Source organism: Acyrthosiphon pisum, chromosome A1, assembly GCF_005508785.2.
Source record: "Acyrthosiphon pisum isolate AL4f chromosome A1, pea_aphid_22Mar2018_4r6ur, whole genome shotgun sequence".
Taxonomy (NCBI): Eukaryota; Metazoa; Arthropoda; class Insecta; order Hemiptera; family Aphididae; genus Acyrthosiphon; species Acyrthosiphon pisum.
Window position 1 is genome coordinate 139,156,704 of NC_042494.1, and position 26,443 is coordinate 139,183,146.

Consider the following 26,443-nt stretch of genomic DNA (forward strand, 5'->3'; position numbering starts at 1 on the left):
AAATAAATAAATGAATAAATAAATAAATAAATAAATAAATATTTTAATTAATTCACGGTTAAAACTTTCTAGTTCCGACCCAAAAACCCCAAAAATAATGGAATATTGCTATTTTAACTATAAACATAATATTATTATTGCTGTTAATTAATAGTATACTGCAATAGTTACACTTCAACGATATGATATAATTATTAAAAAAATGCAATTCTATTTAAATTGGTACTAATATGCTAATGAGTAGATGGCATGTACCTACCTACTCTATTACATACAAAAACTAATTAAATAATATTACACGAACCTTATTATAAGTAGGCTGTAGGCATACTTATCATGATCCGATAGTCACAATTATTTAAATGTATAGGTAAGCCTTATAAGTTATTCACCTCAATGTTCTAGATAGATCATTTTTATTTTTTATAAAACACGAGTTATTACATTTTCATAACAGTATATGTTGTAATAATTTATAGTAAAAGTTATTCGATTGCGTACACATCATAAACACATTTTATGTAAATTTACAAAGAAATATTTATGAACACCGAATAGTGCAGACTTAATATGAACAACATGCAAAATACCATTCCATGCTGTTAAAAACCTAACTATTTACTGGACGAATTTATCAAGTTTATTGTATTTTAATATTTTTGAACGTTATTTAATTCAATTATTTTCTGTGAATATATTATATTATTATATTTGTATGTAATATTACTCATCTATATAATATCATCAATAAAGGCTACCTTTAAATAATAAAATAACAAAATTCAATTAAAAATTATCATGCATAAAATATATACACGATATGCTTACAATTTCAATTGCAATACTCAACAACGAATGGTTCATTTATCCTTTAAAAATAATATCCTTCAATGAACATATGTTTTTTTTTTATTTATGTATGTTAAGTTTTTAAGTAGAAATATTTTCAAATACTTTTAAATTGAATGTAACATCTAAGGCTATACGATATTTTTTTTATATGTACCAGAAAAGTATTATTATTATTTACTTTTTACGAACATTTAAAATTTTCCGATGTGATAATAATAGCTCTTAGGATCAAGGAGCACGATTAAGATCAGTAACTGACTTGTAAATGAGTTCACTATAAATACAAGACATGTCGATGGTACCTATACATATTAATATAGTCATAAGTTAAATCACAAAATATCGACAAAAAAAAAAAATTAAACAAACTACAGCTTTTTAATATGTATTTCAGTACCTAATAATAAAAAATAATAAAATATATAATTACCTATAACATAATAATATAAACTGTGGACAATTGATTTGACTATTATAAACCTGATAAATTGGACATGAAAATTCGCCAAATTGTATAATGTTTCTTATAAAATACAAACTATTTTTAATATCACATAATATGATTAAAATACCCAGCCACCCAGGTATCTACAAATAAATCAAAATATAAATCACCAAATTATAGTTTACAGGTTAATCAATATTAAGCCCTACGGATTTAAATCAATTATGTTGACAATCATAATAAACGTACTTATAGGTAGTAATAGATTCATACAAAATGTAAATTAAATTAAATATAGCTATATTTCAACAACACAGATCGACACTTTGTGCTTACCAACAATAACAAATTACATATTTTTCATAAACATAAACTATAAATAGAGAAACTCAATTTTGAACCAAAATTATGAGCACATTATTTTTTATTTTTGAACGTTGTACGAATTAAAAACTTGCTTTTGCCGGGCAAAAAATAATAGCGCGTACCTGATATTATTATCATTTTCAATTTAATACATCGTCAAGTGAAAAAAAAAAAAAATTAAACCAAAGCCTCGGGCTTTAAAAACTGTTTCAAGTCCCTTTGTTATAATCTGCTACCGTACATTCATAATGTAAAAATAATGTGATTTTTAAATCTTACTTGCGTATGTTTATATAAATGTTTAATCGGTAAAAATATCACGAGTTAATATATTATGGCCACTTTATATGGTACATACTAAAAATGGTAGATGTAATTTTAGTATTATATGCTATAATTTAATATGTTACGTGTGGGATGGGCGGAAACGAAAAAACTTGTCCAACATAACTATATAGGTACCTATTTTTTGACGATTTTTATAACACTGCAGCAGCAGTATTACGCTGTTATAATAATATGTTCTATGTGTTTATTATTTATAAATATTTTTTTCGATAGTCTCATGATTGAATGATTCTTTTATAGTTAAAAATAACTGTTAAAACATTTTGATTATTCCCAAACTATTTTTTAAATGTTTGCCTTTTGGGTGAAAATGTATTTAGCTAAAAGGGATACATAATATTATAAGAGTCCGTTATTATATTAGTAATTTTGTTTAGAAAAGATAGATTGAAGCACGTCCTCAGAAATTTTTTTTGTTGGCTCTTAAGTTTTCTTATTTTCCTTAGACACAAGTGTAATAAATTATATAACCAATAATTTTTTAATATAATTCTAAAAATAATTTAATCAATCAGCGATTGTTTTAAATGTTATAACTGTCAACTATTAATGTGTACCTAACAAAATAATCAATTAATCAAATTTTATAAAAAAAATCATCATCATTTAATCGTTGAAATATAATTGTGACAAATAAAACATGCTATGTATAATCTTATATAATATCTAATAATAATACTTTTTGGGGTGGCTTCAACTAGAAGTCACAGAATAACTTAATAACTAAAGTGAAATAGAATTTACAACGAAAAATGAATATAAAATATAATACAAATAACGATTACAATATTATAGTATTATAATATTACTTAAAACCAAATATTACGCGTCGAGTAACCATCGTACCTTATTTATGTCGCAGGTTACAGAATAGTGAAGAACAAGAAGCTGTTCGTCGGCACTCAGACGCCCGTCAGTCAAGCCGTATCGGCGGCCAAGTACGTGCCACCGATAGCCGGCACGGCCGTCTCGGTGTCACCGTACCGGTCGGCCACGGCCGCGATTGTAACCCGGCCGGCAGCCGTCGTAGCGGTCACTCGAGCGCCGCCCAGCGAATCTTCGTGGCGCGGTTCGCCGTTCGTGTACCCGTCCGACACCCAATCGTCGCCATTGCGGTTCCCTGCGGCCGGGTCACCGCCACGCTCGGTGGCCTCTCAGTTCCGGCGGCCGCAGCCTAGCAGCACCGCGTCCCCCGCCGCCGACTATAACTATTCCGTGCGGCCGGTGGACGTCAACTCGATCGCGGGCACCGCGGACGGCGGAGACGGTGACGACGACGACGCGCGACGACGACCGTACAGACGGCGTTCGTCGTCGTCTTCGTCCACTGCGGCCACGGTCGCGGCGTCCACGGCCGCGGAACAGCAGCCGCTGTACGAGCAACCGTTGCGGCCGCAAACGTTCCGGCCCGCGTACCGCAAGGTGGTGGACATGTCAGCCAGGACGACGCCGGGACCGCCGGCAGAACAGGCGCAGTACGACGGCGTGTCGTTCGTCCGGAACGGCTTCAAGTACTACCTGCCCCGGCACTACCACGAGGAACAGTCGGACGACGTGGGTGACACGCGCGCGGGCAGCTTCGGTTACGTGGACCCGTTCGGCATCAGGCGGGTAGTCTACTACAACACGGCGCCCGGCACCGGGTTCGTGCACCGTAAGAACAACCGTTACGTGGGCCTCGACGCCGAGCCCTACGACCCACGTCCGTCGCAGTGATCGGGCCATCGTACCGCCGACGACGGGTCCTGTCCGACAATGTATTATAATAAAGGCGAGTGTCCGCTAAACGCGTTGTAACCATGGTAAGAACGTGGTTAATCGCTCAGTAACCTAACCTAACCGACCGATCGCATTTCAAGGATTTACGCAAACGCGTATATAGTGGAAGCCCGCCTTTATAAATTATTATTGGTCGTCGTCGTCGTCTTCGGGTTAGGTCTAGTAACACGGTGCACGTGTACATATTTATATATATATATACAGCAGAACCATAACAAACCATAACCCCGCACAGCCGGTCGCCCGGGGGATGCGCGCGCATGACGTAATAATAATAGTATTATCGTATGGTCACATCAGCTATCGCGTAATAATATTATATTATAGATGGTTGTATTATTACACACACGAGCCATAACGCGAAGTTAAAGAATCATCGTCCGTTCTCCTCCGGTGCAGCAGCAGCAGCGATGCTCGTAGGTACCTATATAGGTAGGTAGTTGTAATAATGATTAGCATTTTTTTATTATTTTCTTTTTCTGCGATCCCCTTACAACAATTTTCATTTGTTGCCTATATAATAATATTCAATATATATATATATATATATATATATGATACTGTTAATGATATAGAACATGACTACCACTACTATATAGAAGGCGTCGTATAATACTAAGTAGAAAAACTCACAATTTATTAGAATATTATAAGATACACACTCAGAGACAATCGGTGGGCGTGCGTTACGACTGGAGACTTGATGTGGACCGCACAATAGAATACGTAATAGGTAATAATAATATATAATATGTAATTATTTTCAAAACATCGCCATTAGTGTCGCCGTTCGACGGTGACGATAACCAGTATAGGCTGAGTGTAGACTATAAATATTATTATAGGCTCTGCTACAACCGTAGTGTTCGATAATTAATTTTCAACTATTATAATATAGGCAGGTACGCAGCGCCCAGTGGTGTACTGATAAGGTGCAGAGTAGGTGAAACAGCTAATTGACCGATATACCGCGTGACCACAAAAACAGGGTACACAGAAAAAAGTGAAGTTGTTGCGCACGCGCAAGAGTTAAAAAAATATTAAGTCATAGGAATTAATCAGCCAATAGTTGTTTAGTCTTGTGTCCCGCGAACAGAGTTCAAAACTTTGTATAGGGTATTGAGCAATATAAGTAACTGAGTTAAATATAGTGTACCCTGCAGACTTTGTAGGCACACGGTATATTATTTTGTCGGTTACTGTATCAGAGACTGTTACCAATAGAATCGTTCTCCGGAAATATTTTATCGAGTTTGAAAAAAAAAATGTAAACAAAATTCATCTTTTTTTTTAATATCGATAAATATACTGATTATGATATAATATTATATACAATATCCGTGTTGTACACCATCCGAACGGTTCCAAGTACACCATTGGAACGTTGCGGTACCTACGTCGATAAGACAGTAATGTTTTTACCGATCTAACTGAACGTTAATGCAAGATTAATTTAAGTCTCTTTTTATAACTATGCCTCAATCTCGTTAATGTGTGTACAGCTAGTCAAAATGAGTATAACTTTAATTTTATTTATTAATTTAACGGTCAATATATATTTTAATATCCGTTTTCCGAGGCTATATTTTTATACAACTATAATATTTTATAGACCAACGTCGCCTGATCGGAAATATCACGTAGGTAAAATATTATCATACTTAGTGCCCCTGAATAGGTACTATTATCTATCCGTAATTGTTTTTTTTTCATCTCTAATGATACATTGCCAAAACCATTCTCGTCCGGTCTGAGTGGACTTGAAACAATAGAATCACCAATGTTGAAACCTGTGAATGTAATAGGTACGAATCTCACAGATTGCACAACTGCGGGTGATTATTTTAGCCATTGTGTACCACAGCCAATAAATCTATACTCCATTGTCTACAATCGGCAAGTGTTTGCCATAGTAAATTACACTTATTATTATATAGAATTATTTTAGAAATTCTTGTAAAAATGTGCCACGCAAGCGTGCTCAATGTTGAGCAAATATTAATTTATTTTATACGTTTAATTAAATAATTATTAAATTATACTAATATGTTACTAATATAATACGTACAAATCAGCGTTTGTGATTTTTTTTTTTATATAATAATATAGAAAACATAAAAATAATTAATGATAATAATATTTAAAAAAAAAATTTATAATAATAGTAATAAATATATATTATATATATTTAATATTTATATAGATAAAAAAATATAAATACAGATCGCACAAGAAGTGAGTTTTGTTTTGCAAAAATGTTTTTCTCTTTCTTCCTTTTCCTATTGTACCTGAACGTAAATGCTGGGAAAAAAATACGTGAGTTTATATATATACGACGAACGCACGTTTTATTGTATGCAAATGGCTATATATATTTTACTGTGCACAACAGCTGTTGCCCAGTAGAAAGTAAGCAAAGAGCCTATTACGGTGTTTGAATGATCAAACAGGCTGTTTCCTATTTTTGGTTTGAAAAAATAAAACAGGTATAGGCATAGCCCAAACTCATCATCATAATCGTTATCATTGCCGCATCCTTTCATCGGTATTCGAGAATTTTTTTTTTTCCAGGACTTCACGATACTATGGGCGATTGAGACGCGCATGACGCGCGCATTAAACAGTATTATTATTTATGCAAACTTGTGTGAAAAATATTCACGTTAAGTGATCTGATGTAGCAAAATAAACATTTGAAGAATAATAATAATATATTATACACCTAATCTTTATTTCGTACATACTGAAGTAAAATTATCTGCATAATATAGTCGCATTTAAATTGAACCTAATTAAGTATAATTCAAACATTGCGATTAAAGATGGTTTATTAAAATTGTTTAATCATATAAAAATAAACGTGCAGAAATTTAAGAGGCAGAATAATATTGTTAAAAATGATCCGGACTTGTTAATATTATTATGAAGACGTACTTTGATTCGTCTCTTCGTAATTACCCAGGAATCGGTAATCAACTTTAAAGTGATGGCAGTTTACGTAGGTACATTGTGCACCTACATTTTTCTCTTCGTATAGTTTGTTACCCCCCACTCCTCAATCGTAACTATTATATCTATCACCCTCGAAGTTCGTCCTATTTTGCGTACACCCGAAGAACTCCAAAACGTTGATTACGATACCTCTGGAGAACGGGTTGTAGTATTTGCCTCTGCTGTTTTTTAGGTACGTGTACTTTTTATGGTTTATCATCTCGTTTCTGGTCAAATTCATCAATGCGTTGATACACTGAAAAGAAGAACAACAACAATACCAAACATAAATATATGTATTCAAAACGTTGACGAACTTTATCCGTACATGATATTCTGATACAGGTAAGTCGTAAGTTCATAGAACCCATGTAAATATATCGTTATATCGATCGTATATCGACGTAAAGTATATCCTTGCCAATACGTATTATGTTATATATTTTTTTTTTTTTTTGATATACAATTTTGGAAAACTATTACTTTCTTAATAAAGAGTCAAAAATCAAATGTATAATATGTTAACGCTCTGTGTTTACCTCGAAATAAAAAGTTCAACCTCTTGTTTTAAAGTTTCATTAAAATTCAATATACGGTTTATAAAAATAGGTATACCTAATAACTAATAATATGTTTACAAAATTCATAAAGCGAATTTATATAAATATTTGGATTATAAAATAAGTTTTCATTAAGTACCTATTAAAAAATAGTACTTATGAAGTAAATATTTTAAAGTTTAGATAGCATTCTAATAGAAGAGTGCAGTTCATCGTTTATGTGGGTGGGTAGAAGGACACCGAGACACCCTGTGTATATTATCTTATGTGGTTATTATAGATATTATACTTACGATCGTCGCAGTCAGGGCCCAGCTCAGAACACCAAAAGCGAACGCTTGCAAAAGCGCCAGGACGTAAAAAACGTTAAACCCGTCTACGTTGATCGTGCAGCACACCAAGTAAATCACGTACGAACAATTCATTGCTAGACTGATGACGAACCAGAAGAACCACGACCTATGAACCAATCCGAACAAGTTACCCGTTTATTTAGGTTGCTGGGTAGGCTTTTATTATACTTATATAGATATACATAGGTAGGTAGACATAAACTGCGGTAAATTATTGGGTAGGGCGGTAGTCTGTGGTAAAACTAAAGGTCTATGAGGTTAAAAGACACTATTGCCCTCTCGGTTAAATATTTGGGGGGGAAGTTGCCCCCTTCTCCCCACTCCAAATGGCGGTCCGCGGACTAATTTTATCCTGCCCGCAGACAAGAAAAAAAGTAAAAAACCGTTAGTATTATACGTTTTAGTGTTGTAATTTATAATTTTTGTTCATTGGTTTTTACCACCACCTACAATATTTTGATGGACTTTCAACTAACAATTAAAAACAAATACAATTGAATAATTTCCAGATTCATAATATGGCTCTTCAAAAATATTAATTGGTGACCTCCGCCCTATATAATATATTAATATCTACCACAGTCTTACCATATTCCAATTATAGTTCAATTATAAGATAACTTGGGTAGGGTTTTCCACTTAGGGTTGCGCAACATTCCTACAACAATTTATATACAACCTATGTATTTGGCTGAGACACGATTGAGCATAAGACACATTTTTGCGACACGATTTAACCTACATATTATGTAGGGCTGTATGAGCCCTAAAAAAACCAACCTTTGGTTTTAAAAAGATAAATACTCAGGTCAAACTTTACCTGTTGCTGAGTCCGATGCAATTGATAACAAATTGACAGTGATGGTCGAAGTGCTGGACGCATCTGTTGCACAGTCTGCAATGTTTAGCTCGCAAGGGTCTTACGCAGCGACACGTGTGACAAAGTCTTGACAGAATATCTCTTTTGGTACCCATGTCACATGGATAAAACGGTAACTAAATAAATTCGAAAAAATTGTTGTAAAATCAGCTCAATAGCTTGACTTCAGATAATATAATACATTTTTTAATTAATAAAAATCATTATTAATCATGATAGGCGATATTATATATAATTAATATTATTCTTCTTATTATTATAATTGAATGTATTATATAATATTCACTTGGGAATAAATTTAGTGTATTTCATTACTCTGATTAAGTCACCATAATATAAAAATTACGTAAAGAATTTAAGATTGCGCTTAAATTTGTCACGTCATGAATTGTTTCTAAATTTGTATACAAATTATAATAGATATACGTAATACATTAAGAATCATTAACAATTTACATTATAGGATACGTAAACTATATATTTTCTATTTATGCATTTCACACATGGTTATATAAATCGATACTATATTATTTTATTTGATAAATAAAATTACTTGTCTAATTGTTTGAATGTAACTTCCCGAATCGATTGGTAAGAATCCGGGATCTGAATGTTTCGTAGTAAGCCAACATATCCACATGAAAATATTCCAGGCTAGATAAGTGTAGTGACAACCTCTCGTCAGGTTCCATGTAGCCGGTATTACCTATAACAATATGGTCGCACAAGACTGTTAAAAATCGGGAATACGTTTTACGGGTAATTGAAAACACTTTCTCACTCTGTATATGTAAAGAGGATACCACCAAAGCAAGAAGGAACACAGAAATAGCAGCAGAGGACCTTTCGAATACGCTGAACTTCCAAAAATTGCATTTCTATAGCAATAAAAGTTACTTAGTTATTTACAATTCATGTGGCGAAAAATCATTTTGCACAATATTTTATAGTACAGTGTTATAGTCTTACAACGCTTTGTGTAGAGGCACCATCCATTTCTTTCTCTTCTTGATCTCTCTGTTCAGCAGCCCGGCGATATCCTCGTACCTGTGGTTCACGGCCAGACCCAACGGGGTTTTTCCATTTTTGTCCCTAGGTTGTAACGATATTTGACTCTGTAACGGCCAACAGACGAATATCTATATAAATTACTGACAGTCGATCGAAGATGTTGTTTCAATTGGTTAATGCGTTTTAACGTACGTTCTGACAAAGTATTTCAACGCATTTCGCACTCCCAGAAAGGGCGGCCAAGTGCAGCGGCGTGGACCCGAAATTGTCGGCTTTGGTCAGGTCGGCTCCGGAGTACAACAACAACCTTATCAGTTCCGGGTGACCTTTGTACGAGGCCCAGTGCAGTGCCGTGTCACCATTAATGTCGGTCAGGTGGTGCAGAGCACCCATACCCAACAGGAAACTAGCCGTGGACGTTTTTCCAAACATGCTTGCGGTCATCAAGGGCGTAAGGCCTTTGAAGTCCGATACGTTTGGGTTCACTCCGGCCTTCAAAATATAATATGAGAGATTTAGGTACATTTAAACATATACAACGATATAATTATATATTTATATAGGTGCTTATAACGAGTTTATTTATTTGCCTATGGCGTTCCGCGGTAGACAATCAGTTAATGAACCGTATATGTATAAATAAAATGTTACCTATTTAAACATAAACGGAGTAGACATTAGTAAAGTCGTGGGTTTCATAGAACTTATTATCTTATATTATTATATTGTATAGTGTATATTATACGATACATAAATTCTAGCCAAACAAATATCGTCATGAGTAGTGACAATAAATTGTACATTATAAATTAATTCATCTGCAGTGTACCACTTATACATATTATTATATTTTTAATACTAAATGGATATACATTATGAACATTGTTGTACAGAAGAGAAATACAATTATGAGGAAAGTCTTAAACTCAAATTTGGTTAATATAAAATGTGTTGAAGTATTGTGTTACTATAGTTAGTTAATGAATAATATTATTAACACTGTTATAACTATTGATCAAGTACCTAGCACGTATTTATTAACTAATTAATTATTATACTAGTGTAGTACTTGTGTACCTACTTTTGTACTTTTGTATGTTTTTCTTTTCCGTACAAACATGAAATAGTATAATATTAAATAATATGACGTTAATTACTTATTTTTCTACTTTACCTATGAAGTGTTTAAGTACCTATACCTAACACAGATTTTTGTCAAGAAAAATATTTGACATATTATTTGTTTTTTTTATTGAGCTTATAAGTTCGGCAACTTAGGCCATTATCTATTTTTGTTTTGTTTTTAGGTTTTTTGTTGGTTGGTGGAGGAACACGTGTGTGTTTGTTTTTGGCAGAATTTTTGATTTGGGCACCCGTAGGTATCTGCCATGCCCGAGTGGGGGATGGCGGTACTTGTTCTCCAGACACCGTGACTTTCCCGAAAAAAAATGCTGCCCATGGCTGAGGTATCGAACCGGCATCGGTGTGCGTTGCAACCGACGCCTTAGTCCGCTCGGCCACTCCGTCCCCCGAAATATTATTTATTTTAATTTTAAATATTAACTATAAATTATAGATTGGTACCTATTATATTTTTAACTATATGTGATATAGTTTGTTTATTTTGCCCATTATAATACATTATAACTTACCTAATAATATTTTGTATATTTTTATTAATTATTTAAAATAATTGAATCGTGAATCGTGATTTTAAGAACTTATAATAATTAGTAGGTATTATAATCAATTACATAATATGTAAAAATATTGTTTAAATAATAATCATATAATATATTATATTATATTATAGTATTAATATTATTATGCATACCTACTATAACTACAATATGGGTTTGGTCTAAATTCTAATCTATCATCTTAGTGGCCTCTCAAGGTTATCAAATTATCAACGATTTACATTGGAGATAATTATAAATGTTACGTTTTATTTTTGTATACCTACATGCATTTTATTTTATGGGTCATGGTTTTTGTATCATCGAATAATAAATTATTCACGAAACAACTAACGCGGATTATTGTACCACGACAATATACAGACTATATTATTAAATATAACGCGGGTTACGTGAAGGTATAGTTCTTAATTTATATATTGTCATAATATAATTATAATAAGACTGTCTAAGTATTCTCATCGGTTTTATAAACATTACGGTACCTGACATTCGACGTTCAAAACGCGTAAACGTGTCCATAAATATATCTAATAATGAAACAGTTGACTTCATAGCTTGGCAGGACTTACTGACATATGCAATTATTATTACGAATATTCTATTATTTACAGTGATAATACATAGTTTAATCAATATTAATTCTGGGATTTCACTACGTACAAGGTTATCACATTGCTAGGTACCTACCTAGATATAAAGAGAGTAGGTACTAAGCTAATATAGTAATATTTTAACTATAGAAGAAACATATAGGTAGGTGCATTCGATGAAAATTATCGGTTTACATAGCTCATGTAGGTAGGTCAGTGGCGTTCCCAGTAATTTTCAACAGGGGAGGGGGGTGGGTGGAGGTTATAAGTCTTAATACATTTAAATTAATTTTGGTGGTAGTTCTAAAGACACAAATAAGGGGCCATTATGGGACAATAGTTGGGGGTGATATAGCCTCTCCTTTGGACACGCCACTGGATAGGTATATAGTTAAGAGTTTTTAAAAATCGAATCAAGTCGATAAATTTGTTTACTCTGTGAACCTATATAAAAAGTATAGGTAATTCACCACTTAAAAAATAGATTTATCGACGAAATTGATTCATATATTTTTATGGTACACTATTATTTATTTATAATAACGATCGAGTGATGACATCCACAGAATCAACTGGAATTATGTATAGGTAGATAGATTCATTACACATCGTATGAACAAACAGACATGCATATTGTCTGCTTTATGATACTGTATTACTGATCCTGTACAATATAATAATATAATATAAATGTGTTATGAAAAATACAACAAAAACATAAAAAGTAATTAAGTTGTTTAAGTACCCACATACATATAGGTATCTATTTGAAATTTCTCAATCATTTACTTTTATGAGCTATTATGACGTTTATACAGCATTATAAGAGTTCGCGAGTTACTTAGAAAAAACACTTGCTGTGAGCGTATATTTAGTCAAATGATTTCACACGATCTCGAATTCAATTAAAAAAAAAACCAATTTCACTATATAAGAGAGTATTTTCTGTGTTTCGTGCACCTATTATAGTTATTTGTTGCTATATTACTAAATTGGAACAGCATATATTGCACATATTTCCCCACTAAACAATGTGTGTGCTAGTCAGTACTCAGCAACAGTACTAGGTATGTGTATTATTATAAAATAAAAATACCTAAATAGGAGTCTATTCTCGAAACCTTCAGCTTTAAACACAAATTCGTGCACGACGTTAAAATGTATAACACTTGTTATGATATTTATAATAATAATAATGATAATAATTATAATAATTATTATTTTAAGTCTATCCGTACGTTTATCTACGCATAAGGTTATTTTTGTCACATTTATTTTCATTCAATCGAAGAGTACCTATTATACGAACATATTTAACTGACTAGTTCGTCTTAATAAAAAAAAAAAAAAAAAATAGGTATTCTTTGATGGTATATGCCTTGATTTTATAAAACAGATGTAATATAGCCAATATTTAGACTAGTTGTATAATATTACATTACATATTACATATTTCAAGGGGTATTAACTTGGCTACCTAGTTAAAAATTTAATTACGGTAAAATACGATTGAGAACGATATGATTGAGAATGGCATTTTTGGTAACACGATTGAGAACGCTCGATATTTTATTTTTTTTTCAAGGCATTCCTTGAATTTGAATAAAAGTATTATTAAAGGGATAAATGGAGATGAGCATGTTTAAAAAATTGTACTGTATGTTACATATTTTTATAAGTTTTACATAATAATATATTATTTTACATTTTTTATTCATATATTTGTATTAGGTACATATTATTAGGTGCCCATATATGAGTATAAGGTTATAATTATTATTAATTGATGACTTTTTTCAAAAATATTTATTTTATACACACGGGCATGAATCTTTGAATAGCCAAATAAATTATATGGCAACGTTGCACGTAAATACGTTTTCAATCGTATTCTTTTTTGGGTTTTTTGGGGTCAGCGGTTCGTTCTTTGTTAATTTTAAGTGTTCTCAATCGTTCGGCCTTAAAGGTATAACGTTCTTAATTGTTCGATAGCCGTTAATTACACTAATGTAAAAACTTGGCTATTTTCAATTGATTTGAAAAATAATTCTTCAAGTTAAAATCATGGTTATTTATATTATCTAGATTATTATTATTGTTATTATAATAATAATAATTATTATTATTATTCATTGTTATAATTAAATGTTCTGCGGGTAAAATAAACAATTAAGTAAATATTTTATGTTTTTGTTTAATTACTTAATATTATAATATTATTATGATTTTAAATAAAAAATAAACCTATAAATTTCATATTTCTTCATTTAATAATATTATGGATGACATATCCCGTGCGCAATGGCCTAATAATGATTACACAATAAAAAAACAATGATAGTAGAATGTATTATTGTAAATTACAATTAACTATTACTTATTATTTTTTATACCATTTGAAGTTGAACATTCGTGTAGCAGGTGATCTACCTGATAATAATTTTGTAAGTGTATTTGGCGATCTATCAAATTTTATAAATATTTTATAACAGTTGCCTTCATATTTATTTTGCAGTTAGCGTGATAGTGCCACTTCCAAACTCTTACTTCGATATCTTATTGAAACACGGTGGATCCGTGAAGGTCAGTAATTAATAACAAATATATTATATTATTATAATAGTATAATTGTATTATTTTTATTTTACGGTTAGATTTCTTTGTATTATAATCCTTTATAATTAATAAAAATAAGGTATAGGTAATAGTTAATAACGCATTGTATGTATTCAAATTTTGTGACAGATCCACTTACAATAAATCGGTATAAGATCTCCGCCCCGCAGTAGGTAGATCACCGATGTTACAGGAATGCCGAAATAGTTGCACAACCAGTGCATTTGACTACAGTTTTTTTATAATTATAATAATTATTTATATATATTATACATTTTTTTTATACGATTTGGGTATATATATTTAATATTCGCCTATAAGTATAACATAAAGACCTGTTTAGTATATATTATAATATTGATTACTTTTGAACCAGAAAATCGAATCGGCCGAAAAGGGGAGAGAAAGGTTTTGATCAAAAACGGCATCGCCCATAATGTCGTGCACCCGGTGGACGGTCGGGGATGTGGGTGTACAACAATACGACCTATCATATTATATTATAAGGTATCGACACCCACGTCTATGATCGACCTACCTATGTGTGCGCATAATACCTGCAACAGCACTTGGACGGCGGCGGTGTGACCTTTGCGGCATGCCCAGTGCACCGGCTTGGAGCCCTGGATCCCATAGCACGACATGTCCACGGTCACGCCCCTGGCCACCAGGTACCTGAGCACCTCAGCGTTGCCGTAGAGCGCGGCCCAATGGGCAGGCGTGTAGCCCCATTCGTCGCGGAAGCTGAGCGCCTCGCCGCCGCACTTGTCCACGGCGAACTCGAACCCGTCATAGTCGCCGGCTTTGATGGCCTCCAATAGCGGCTTGTACCGTTGGTCTTCGGAGCTGTGCACGTCCAGCGAATCGGCCGAACACCCGTCGTGCATGCCGTCGTTGTTGTTGTTGACGTTTATGTCGACCACGTCGTCGTTGTTGTTGTTGTTGTTGTTGTTGTTGTTGTTACCGTTGCCGTTGCCACCGGCACTGCCACTGCAGCCACTGCTCACCATGTTACGTCGCACAGTGTTATCGATTTTTTTCCAGCGACCGCGGAAATATTACAATATTGTGTAGTTATGTTTTAGGTAGGCAGGTGACTGCTATAATATATAATCGTATAATACCTGTCCGGCGGATTTAGGCGGCGGCGAGAAATTATTATTTGAAAAAAATTACCAAAATCCCGCACGGTTCACTGGCGATCGGCCCGAAAACGAAATAATATTAATAATAATAGCAGTGGAAAATAATACGTTTTGAGCGACTCGCAAACGAGTGTGTTACCCGCGGGTTGCTGCGCGCGTTGCCCCGCGAGTCGTAGTAGGGTCGTGTGCCGAGGAGCGTGCGCCGATCGATTGTATAGTATCCGGCCGCCGCCACCGCCGCCGCCGCCAACTCAGTTTGACCACTTTGCTACTCGTCGACACGATAATAATAGTAATATTATATATTGCGAGATATTCACAGTTCGATAAAAACGGCTTTAAAAAGTTTAAAACCTTTACCAACAAACATACAAATAATAATAACTTATAAGTGAGCTGCCCGCTGTGCTTGTGCGCCAAATACGCCAAAGGATCATAGTCAGCTGTGGGGGGGGGGAGGGGGGTACTCGATATTTTAAAGTAGATTATTATAACTGCTGATTCTCAAGGTTTCATTTGATGTCCCTCGGTGGTGGGTTTGTACATTTGTTACTTTTTTTTTTATAATATTAATATATTGATACGACTATGCGCTCTATTCACGAGGTCCAGAAAATTACACGCGAGGCGTTAGCGTAAGCAATTTGTACGCTGACGTGGTAGTTATATTACCGTTTCTTAACGTATTGGGAGATCCCTGTTAAAGTGTTAAGGGGCAATATTCAAAGTCATATTATATGGTTTAAGAATAGAGCAGGTCACGTACAGGCCCTTAACTAATAGGTAATAAGAAATAATAAAATAATAATATTAAATATTAGGTATAGCATATCATCCGATATACTCGTTTGCTCGTGTTACATACTGTACAATTTTTATAATTTTCATGATGTCCGTGATATATTTAAATATGATGAAATGAATGTTATATTTATCATTAGTTCAATCAGATATTTATTGTAGTATTGTTTTTTTGGGCACAAGTATATAATTATCATGTTATTTCTTTAAAAAGTACTTAAACACGTGTGATTAAATTTATTTATAAGAAACCTACCTAAGATTAAAAGTAATAATTTTGTTTATGATTCGTTTAATTTACTGAAGATTAAAAATGTATATTATAAAAATGTTTTATAATTACTTTTTATAAATTAAATAGTAATGTTAATTATGTCACATACAACTATAGTTGTGTACGTTACAGTGAGGATATAAACATTAGTGTTCCTATCTTCTTTAAACAATTTGATGTAAAATGCTCTATATCCAAAATGAATTAAAAACAATTTTCATAATGTAAATTCACTTAAGTCATTCTTAAATAATGTAAAATGTAATCATATAATATATCATGTAATATACTATGTTTATGCTTAATTAAATGTAAATTTATTTAGATACATCACAACTCAAATTTAACTCCTCATACAAGATGTGCTAAAGGGGAGTTGTAAGTATTTTTATTATTTTTATTTTTTATTTTTTATATAATATATTATATTTCATGTTATATTAAATATTTAATTAATCATATAGGTTTATATTTTTTTTAACATTGTATTGATCGATTTTAAAAATTCTAATACACAAAAAATAAAATATTTAATAATCATTAAAGTTTTAATATACTATCCTAAATTCCTAACTTGAGTCAATTAAGTAAATTCAACCTTACAAATGTCAAGTTATAAGTAGGTATGTAGTATAAACAATATATTTAACTTTAAAAGCTTCCATTTAATATAAAGAAAAATGTCGTACTTTAACCTAGCTGGGTCACACACTCACACGTTATATTGATTGAGTAACAATATTTAAAATAATAATTTAAGATTTTATTAAAAATGCATCCTACTATTTCTTCTTATAGCAGTAGTGACTAGTGGCTTAGGTAATTACTGAATAATACACTGTGGTGTGTCAACTACCTAAATTATTAAATTAAGGACTATGTATTTCTTTGTTTTTATTTACAATATCAAAACAGCATGGAAAAAAAACATTAGGCAACTATGTAAGTAATTAATTGATGTGTATAAAGATGATTTTAACTTAATATACATTTTTTAAGTTACCAATCAGGAAATACTAAATTGGATACTTTAACTATCTAGTTAAATTTAACCCTTTGACTAGCATAGAGTTTTTATATACGATTTTAAAATCACTGCAAAAAATAGCAATTGTACGTTTTCTCCGAAAATTCCTTTTTGTCTGTGTTTCACCTGATTAAATTACCGTAAAATACCTAATATAAAATATGTGCTGCCATCTGTGAAGATTGATTTTAATTAATTGATTTATTTTCATTTATGAATACGTGCATTATATACTTCTTCGGTCTCAATTTTTTTTTTAATTTTCCATTGCCAAGCATATGGGCAGAGTCCCGAGGCGCTCTCTGAGTCACATTTACGTGGGTATTCCAAAGCTGCTTGTCGCAAAGGGTTCAGTTCAGAATTTTTTTTAAAATGAATCAATTACACATTTACACTACTCAAACTACATTGCTATAATTATAATAGGTATGCCTTATTCTAGCGTTTGTAATTTAGTTACTCTAATTAGTGATTACCACACATTATGAATACATTAATGTTATTTATAGTGTAATAACTAATTTTGAACTAAATTAAACAACCTGTTATTTGTTTATCAAAATAGGTAGGTGGGTAGCGCAGTTCTTATTTTCTTCTTATTTTTTCAGTTGTGATTAATATGAAATAATATAAGGTTGGTGTAGAAATGACACATAAGGGACACAATAATTTTTTTTTTTATCACATTCTTCATAAATTAGTACCTACCTAATTTTTTTGTGGCCACATAATATAATAAACAATTTAATAAATTAAAATAAAATTGTTTTGATAAATTATAATATAATTATTATTTAATTCTGAACATAAAGAAAAATTATAAATTATAAATAATATCATTGGTGAGACTCAACTATTTTCAAGTCAAAGTCTTCGTTTATCCAACTTAAGTTTCTTAATAATAAACATAATATTATATTTAGATTTTATGTGATTATCTTATAAGCTTAATATAAGTACAATAGTTATTGCAAAAATAATATAAAATGTTTTGTATGAGGACTAGTTAACAAGTTGAACGTATGAATGCATAATACTTATTATACCTAATCCATTTCGAAATGTCGTAGGTTGATAGTTTCTATTTTTTAAGTAGTAACTAAAAGAGCTAATAATTAATATTGTAATAATACCTAACAGAGTAAATCGTTGTAAACTATTATTTGTTTCTCATAATAATATAATAATATATCATAATATATGGGTACTAAAACAAATTGTATTAGTTGTTCGTAGATATTATATTATATAGTTATAAAATATATTGGTCTAATTATATTTTAATATAAAATTGTTTTGTTTTTATTTTTATTATAAAAATTATACATAACACATAATATTATAAGAATAATAGTCTTTCCTTATAAGATTTTAACCTATAAAATATAATATATTATATGGGATAGAAAAATAGTTTTTGTTAATTAATGATAATAATATTAATGATAAAAAAAAAATTAGCACGACTGTCTCGTGGAAAGCGTGCACCCGTCCACTGCCCCTTAGGCCACAATTCTAGTGGCGATGACCCGTCCAACGTCTACGCAGCGTCCACCGTTTGATAATGATTGTTATACGAAGGCGGTGCGTACTTGTGGCGGTTCTTTTCCGACTCCTCTCTGAGTTGGTGCAGCACTGGCGATTCTTTGGAGTTTTGGAACGAAGCAGCCGCCAACTGTGAGTAGAGTTTGCCTGGTGGTTCGTTGGACTCTTCGACGTATCCGCCATCAGTGGTGCCTGCCGAGTGTTGGTAGTAAGTGGGTGACGGTGGTGCCGGTTGCGAGTACTGAGCGGACGGCGATTCGGCAGTTGAGTACTGGGACGGCGGTGGTGCCGAGTACTGGGACGGAGGTGGTGCCGAGTACTGGGACGGAGGTGGTGCCGAGTACTGGGATGGCGCTGGTGCCGAGTACGGCTGAAGCGCCGTTGGATTCAGAGGATAAGACGACCATGGAACGAATCTATATTATGGTATACGCAAATACACAAATATTGATAAAAATATTGAATAAATATGGATGGTTTAAGCATTTGATGACATGTGCTCGACAAATTAAAATATTTTCTACGTATTCAGACCGATGAAATAAATACAAAATTATTATTTATAGATTATATTATGCCCACAGGTCCTCTATAATATTATGCAGATTCGATTTAAGTTTGTTAGGCACTTTTGATTTTTTTTCTCGGATACTGGATAGTTACGCAATTATTGTATTATCTGTTATAACTTCACGATATGAAGACGTATTAGTAAGTTCTGCCAATAAGCTCTTTTTAACTGCGTTTTATTTAATACACTCGTGATTTTGGACAGTACTATTAATTGTATTTTGTAATTATTTACAGAAGAGCTCTCAAGAAAATCTATATCCTCCAGATTTATAATTTCGTGCTATCCGGATCTATGAACATCTAAATTACTGACATAAATCTCACCTGACTGGTGATGGCGCTGGCACGGGGCCCGCGGGTATAGCGTACAACGTGGTGACGAACACTGGGCCTGCTCGGAGAAGATCTACTGGAACTGGAGCTACGACCATGCCAACCGGGATTGACATGCGGTAACCACCATGCAAGATGGTAACTGACTTTGGGAACGGTATAAGCGTCCGTTCATCATACAGGTAGAATGGTTGCTGCAACTGCACTTGCACCGCAGGGGTAGCTTCCTGCAACCACAATGATATTATTACAATATACCTACACCAACACTTGGGTTTGACCAGGTTATTCGTTAAAAATTTTCAAAATATGAAACAAAAATAAATTATAAATTTATATTGTTTCGTCTGATTTGAATTTATTTATTTTGAATTGTATTCATAATTTCGATAAATTTCGAAACTTGAACTTTCTTTCCAAAATGAATTTGTCCTTAAAATTGTATAGTTCTTAGTTATTCCAGTAGAAAACATAATATATGAATATTATAATATTAGAAAAACTTATATAAAATAAGTAGGTAGGTACTAACAAGTTGGTGATTTTATCAGTGAATACCGAATAGTGATGGTGATAAATTAAAATATTAAATTCTAACTGTCTATCTGGTTTCTTCTGACCTATTTTTTAGTAGTTATTTGTTATTTTTCTCACGACCCAGATTAGTTGGACAATATATTATATAATAATCACCGTCGTCCGTCGACACAATTTTTGTATAGATTATTGTTTTCTTATTATATTCATTTTATTTTAATACAAATTATTTAACTAGTACTTAGTAGTTACTATACTCTATTTTGCGTTTATCGTTATTTATATTTAAAACGTAATACAACTTGCATATATCGTTATTCAGAATTAAAACGTTATCCAAGTTTTGCGTTTATCGTTATTTAAAATAGTGTTAATACTTAATACCTATTAAATTTAAAAATAATAATAACTATTGCGGGTAGGTAATGGCCCGGATACGGAATATAATATAATCAATTCTTAGATTGTTTGGATGAAATAAATGTTTCTACGAAATAGATTTTAAAATATTTAATTTTGTGTTATTTTTCGTTCAATGATATTCTATGAATTACGTTTTGCGTTATGTTTTGTTCAATGATATATAATATATTTTTTTAATCGTTATGTTTTGTTTTGCGGTATTTTTTTTTATTATCACTTTCCGTTATAATAACGTTTACTTATTTCAATCGTTTTTTGTCAAATATAATGTTTGCAAGGCCTGCTTCTAACAAATAAGAATAAGTTTGTTATAACATAAGATAATCTAAAATAAAGTCTTACTACTTTTTTGACACTCGTAATCTGATGGTGTTTGTGGAAAGGATGTTAGTTATACCTTGATAATATTCATCGGTGATAATGCAATACAGTGGCGTAGCAAGGATTTTTTTTCGGGGGCTGATCAATTTTTTACACAGCAGTGGTTTAGTAATATACAATAAATTATTTTACCTGTATTATTTATTAAAAAAAGACAATAAAAATCATAATCAATTTTCTTTTCAATAGGACATAATTTAGTATACTAATATTTTATATAATAAAACAAACTCGAATTTTATAAACATGAATATAATGACGAATAAAAAAAAAAATTAACATTGTTTATTTACAAAAAATTAAAGTGACAATTTTAACTTTCGAGCATTTCCGCTTTTAGCAAATTTGTCGAATATTTGATCATCTGAAATGTCAATATCACTATGAATGGATAGTAGTACGAGTCCGACAAGTCTTGACTCTGAAGTTGAATTTCTAAGATAAGTTTTTAGTCTTCTCAAAGAAGAAAAACTCCTTTCTGCAGTAGCAGTCGATACAGGTAGTACTGATATTAACTTTAGGAGTTGATACATGTTTGGAAACATATTGCTGTCACAGTTGGTTAAGGTTTCAATTGCATTTAATGGTCTCAACTTTGACCCAGCATCAATAATATCTTGATAACCTGGTAATTCGTCTTCATAAAATTGAACAGCCGGTTTTAAACACGAAATTGGGTTATCAACAGCCAAAAACGGCAATACATACTGTAATGACTTTATAGTATCTTTATGAGATATAAAACGTTGTTTTAGTGAGCAAAGCAAATCATCTAAGTATGGAATAAATATTGTACGTCTGTAAAATTCTTCAATATCTTTAAAAGGCACAATATTTCGATTTTTTCGTCTACCACAAATACGTGGCATACTTTCATTAACATTTAAAAAAAATGAAATACTTTTTACTCCCTCATAAATTTCATGAAACTTGACATTTAAATTTTCTTTAATATCTTGAAGTTTCTTGAAGACTTAGGATACACTTTCAAATGCGTTTACTAAATCTATATTCTTAGTTTGTAAATACTCAGATAAATTGTAAGTAAAACTCAATAATTTATTTAAAACATAGATAACTACTAAGAAATTAAAATTGCAGATATTATTTAAAAGACTATGTGCTCGTTGTATCGATTCCTTATTTTTTGAACCATTTTCAATTTGCTATGAATTAAAAACTATTGCATTATCCTAAAGTCAACTTTTCAGGAGACACAAAAATGTCTTTATAAAATAAAATGTTCAACCATTGTACATAACTATTTAAAAACATATTTTAAGTATTTAAATTTTTATTTTATTTTTATTTTAGTATTTAAGTATTTTGATAACGGATATATGCGATATTTTTTATCAAAAACATTAATAATGGATTTACATGATATTACTTCATAGTTTATAATATAGGTTATTTTGTTCTGAAAAGATTGATGTGTATAAGTCATTTTCGGTATTTTTACATTGTCAATAAATTGTTTATACCATAATATAACAGTAAATATAATTATAATTACATAATATACATTTATATTTTTAACTTTTTATACTTTATAATAACAAATTGGTAATTAAAAATTTATAACAATAATAATAATAAAAATAAAAATTACAACTTCTCATAAGAAAATCTCAAATCACAAACAGAAATAAAAAAATATAAACACTTAAAAGAATAAAATGTATTATATAATTGTTACGGTTTTAAAAAATACATAATTGAATATTGTAATGTAGCACTAACAAATAACTATCATGATTTTTGCGTATAAATTAAATTACGTCCCCGAAGCGTTTTTCCAGTTTAATTATTTAAATGTAGATATTTATCTTACATCAGTATTATTATAATTTAACCTAAACTCGACAGCCGTTTAATAGATAGGTATATTATGATAATTTAAAATCTGTAATTATTCCACCATTGATGTTAAACCCACAATAACTATCATAGATAGTTTCAAATTAGGTACTTAATAATTATTATTATATTTTCATAGAATATAAAGATTTACAATATTATATTTATGTACCATAACTGATCTTATGAACATTGTTGCCCGTAAAATTTCAAAAATCTTACATGATTTAATTGGTCATTATATATATAGTGTAATGGTGTTAAAAAAATTAAATTAATAGAAAAAATTAAAAAATTAAATTTGAAACCAGCGGATAGTAATATCTAATAAGTAACTTTTTTTTCATACTGGTAACATATTATTAGTAGAAATAAACAAAATACAAATATGTGGTTATGGTTTTAACCCACGCTAAACAATATAATATGGGCCAATTATCAAACACAGTTTAAAGAGCTTCCAGTCGATGAAAAAAAGTGACTTTTAGATCAAAAAGCCAGACTCAAAACTAGAGGAATTTGGTTTGACGGATTTTAATTTTTAAAACAGATTATGATTGATTAAGAACTAAGAAGTTTACTAGGTTTGACCAGAGGCAATTTTTAATAGTCCAATTATTGTTAGTGTCATAATGAATAATATAAATATAAAAATATTATATTTTTAATTACAGATAGAACAGCTGAAAAAAATAGATAATCGCCTCGATCGAAACCTGTAGTAAATTTGGTAATCACTGAAAATCAATTTTTGAAAATTGAAATACGTCAAAACTAAATTCCTTCAGTTTTGTCTGGGTTTTGGTCTAAAAACCATTTTGGTCAAAATGTGAAGACCCTAGGAATCATAATTCATAGTTTAGGCTCTATGTTGATCAGACAGCCAGGACATGTTCGATTATATATATATAGGTATATAGTATACCTATATACATAATTATAAAAGATAAAAAAGATAGTTTTTTGATATTCAATTTACAACCAAAACTAAGAAAATCATATAAAATAACTTTATCATATTTTAACATAATATTAAATGTGTAGTCGAATATTACAATGCTGAACAATTGTTATCTAAAACCGCAAGAGGACAAAGGATAATTAGTTCGATCACGTCCAAAGAAATCTTTATTCTTTAAATAGTTAGGCTAGTAAGTCCGTGAAATACTTTTTATTGTAAGTTGTATGGACAAAAGACTTGATTTGTAGCGGTCTAGTATGTGCTTGTAAAGTAAAAGTGTTTTATAACCCATTTATTAAGTGTGCTCGACTATTTCGTAATTTTTCGCCGTTTGAAGTGTATGCCGTTTTTTGTCCACTATTTATTTACGCTTCATAAACTTGAACGAAATTTCATTAAAACTTTTGAAACGACTTGTCCTTACTGAATAAATTAAATATTATATACCCACATTTAATTAGGATGTATTTTTTAAACAAGAGTGTTTTTTAATACACTTTCTTTTTTATAAAATTTTCTTTTCTGATGTTCATTTTAAAATATTGAAATTTTTGCACATTTGGTCCACATACTTATGCCTAATATATTATCAACCATCATTGCCAGTTAAAATGAACTACCAAAATATAAATCACCGTTAACCTAATACAGCCGCACAAAATAAACGTTATACAGATACAATAATCTGGTTTCTGATAAACTCAAATTATATAATATATGCATATTACATATACAAATATAATATAATATTATTACTGCGATGAATTATAACATATAGATACCTATATTATAATAAATTGCCAAACATCTAACTAATAACAATACTTAGAGCTGAGGATTAATACTTCAATGTAGGTACTACACGTTGTACACTTATATTATTATAATCTAAACGAGGCCTTACTATTAAATAGTGTATTTCATTAACACCTAGTTAATGAAATACACAATGGTAACCTATAAGCTGTCAAGCAAAAATTCTAAAAATTATCATCATTAAAATTTGCAGTACGTACCTAAGTAGAGTTTTTTCTAATACTTACAAAATACATAATATTATATAATACATATAGTGGTGATTATAAAACTATAGTTGTTATTGTTAATATATAGTTCTAATTTTATTCATTTCTATTCGTTATATGAATATAAGGAATAGTTAAAGCAATAGCAATATTAACGAAAAATACTATTATATATAGGTACTTACGAACGATTTTGTTAATGATTTGCACATTATTATTGGTTCAGTTTTTGAAACACTGTCGATCTGTGGCCGATAAATCATCCTTAGATCTGAGGACGGGACTTGCACCACTGGGATCAGTACAAAGTTAGCCACATTCACGGGTCTCTCTGTAAACACAGCTAACGGCCTTTGAAACTCAGGTTCGTAATTATTTTGGTAGTTATCGTTCGACGGAGACGGGCCGTACGATTTTGGTGGATCTGATCCCCAACATACGTCCATAGTGATCATAAACAAAACCATCGTCCGAAGGAGCATTTCCTCAAAAAATAATTTAATTGTTTACAATCAATTTTAATTCATTAGCATATGATACGTTTATTTTAATCAGTAGGTATATTATATATTATAACCAGTTTGTTTGGAATGTATGTTGCATTAAAATTGTTTTACGATTGTTGCATACCTATATCTATATCGCACAATATTATATTAGTTAGTAGAATATTATAATATATTGCTGGAATTGCGTCTGAAATATACTTAGCATTAAGTTTTTTTTTATATAATATAATAATTTAATGATTAGAGTAGCGTTCCTAATAAGTGAATATTATAAAATTGTTGGAAAAAAATTAACGTCTCGTGCACCCTACAATACTCAGGGTTCAAAAAATCCACCCTACCCTACCCGCGGTATGGTTTAACTGGGTTTGAATGAGTAATAATGGGTTTTAATAATTGGCAAATGAATGCAGTTTCCTGACACTTTTTTACTAGGGCAGTACCCAACAAACCTAACCTATAAAAATGTATATAGTAGGTAATATGCTGTTTAAAAGTAAAATAACATGTACCTATTTTATCATAAAAGTTAATATTGTTATTTTTAAATTTTGT

General features: G+C 31.2%; 3 protein-coding genes across 5 annotated transcripts in view; 1 reads left to right on the top strand and 2 right to left on the bottom strand.

Moving 5' to 3' along the window:
• Nucleotides 1–5,045, top strand: part of LOC100169609 — a 36,357-nt gene extending 31,312 nt beyond the window's left edge. For all 3 annotated transcript variants that reach the window (XM_003242788.4, XM_001948995.4, XM_029488433.1), the window contains exon 3: nt 2,874–5,045. In XM_003242788.4, the coding sequence (XP_003242836.1) occupies nt 2,874–3,727 (854 nt within the window). In that variant the 3' untranslated portion in view covers nt 3,728–5,045. The remainder of the gene's footprint in view (nt 1–2,873) is intronic.
• Nucleotides 5,046–5,421: 376 nt separating this feature from the next.
• Nucleotides 5,422–15,822, bottom strand: LOC100160704 (probable protein S-acyltransferase 23). Its single transcript, XM_001948950.5, has 8 exons — nt 15,052–15,822; nt 9,778–10,077; nt 9,544–9,689; nt 9,356–9,452; nt 9,128–9,280; nt 8,515–8,690; nt 7,635–7,800; nt 5,422–7,037 (listed from the first exon to the last, which is right to left on the bottom strand). The coding sequence occupies exons 1-8, from the start codon at nt 15,502–15,504 to the stop codon at nt 6,846–6,848; spliced, it is 1,683 nt and encodes a 560-aa protein (XP_001948985.1). The 5' UTR covers nt 15,505–15,822; the 3' UTR covers nt 5,422–6,845.
• A 2,603-nt stretch (nt 15,823–18,425) lies between these two features.
• LOC100162741 (extensin-2) overlaps nt 18,426–26,443 on the bottom strand; it is a 12,739-nt gene continuing 4,721 nt past the window's right edge. The window contains exons 3-5 of the mRNA XM_001950700.5: nt 25,565–25,864; nt 20,184–20,419; nt 18,426–19,702 (exon numbers count right to left, since the gene is read on the bottom strand). Coding sequence (XP_001950735.2) covers nt 19,282–19,702; nt 20,184–20,419; nt 25,565–25,864 — 957 coding nt within the window. The 3' untranslated portion in view covers nt 18,426–19,281. The remainder of the gene's footprint in view (nt 19,703–20,183; nt 20,420–25,564; nt 25,865–26,443) is intronic.

What these genes read in the sequence shown, in the direction of transcription:
- LOC100160704 (XM_001948950.5), bottom strand. Translation starts at nt 15,504, where the DNA reads ATGGTGAGCAGTGGCTGCAGTGGCAGTGCCGGTGGCAACGGCAACGGT. An exon ending in TGCATCGGACTCAGCAACAG is followed by an intron (nt 7,801 to 8,514) that starts GTAAAGTTTGAC and finishes ATTGGTTCATAG; the next exon opens with GTCGTGGTTCTTCTGGTTCG. An exon ending in GGGCCCTGACTGCGACGATC is followed by an intron (nt 7,038 to 7,634) that starts GTAAGTATAATA and finishes TCTTCTTTTCAG; the next exon opens with TGTATCAACGCATTGATGAA.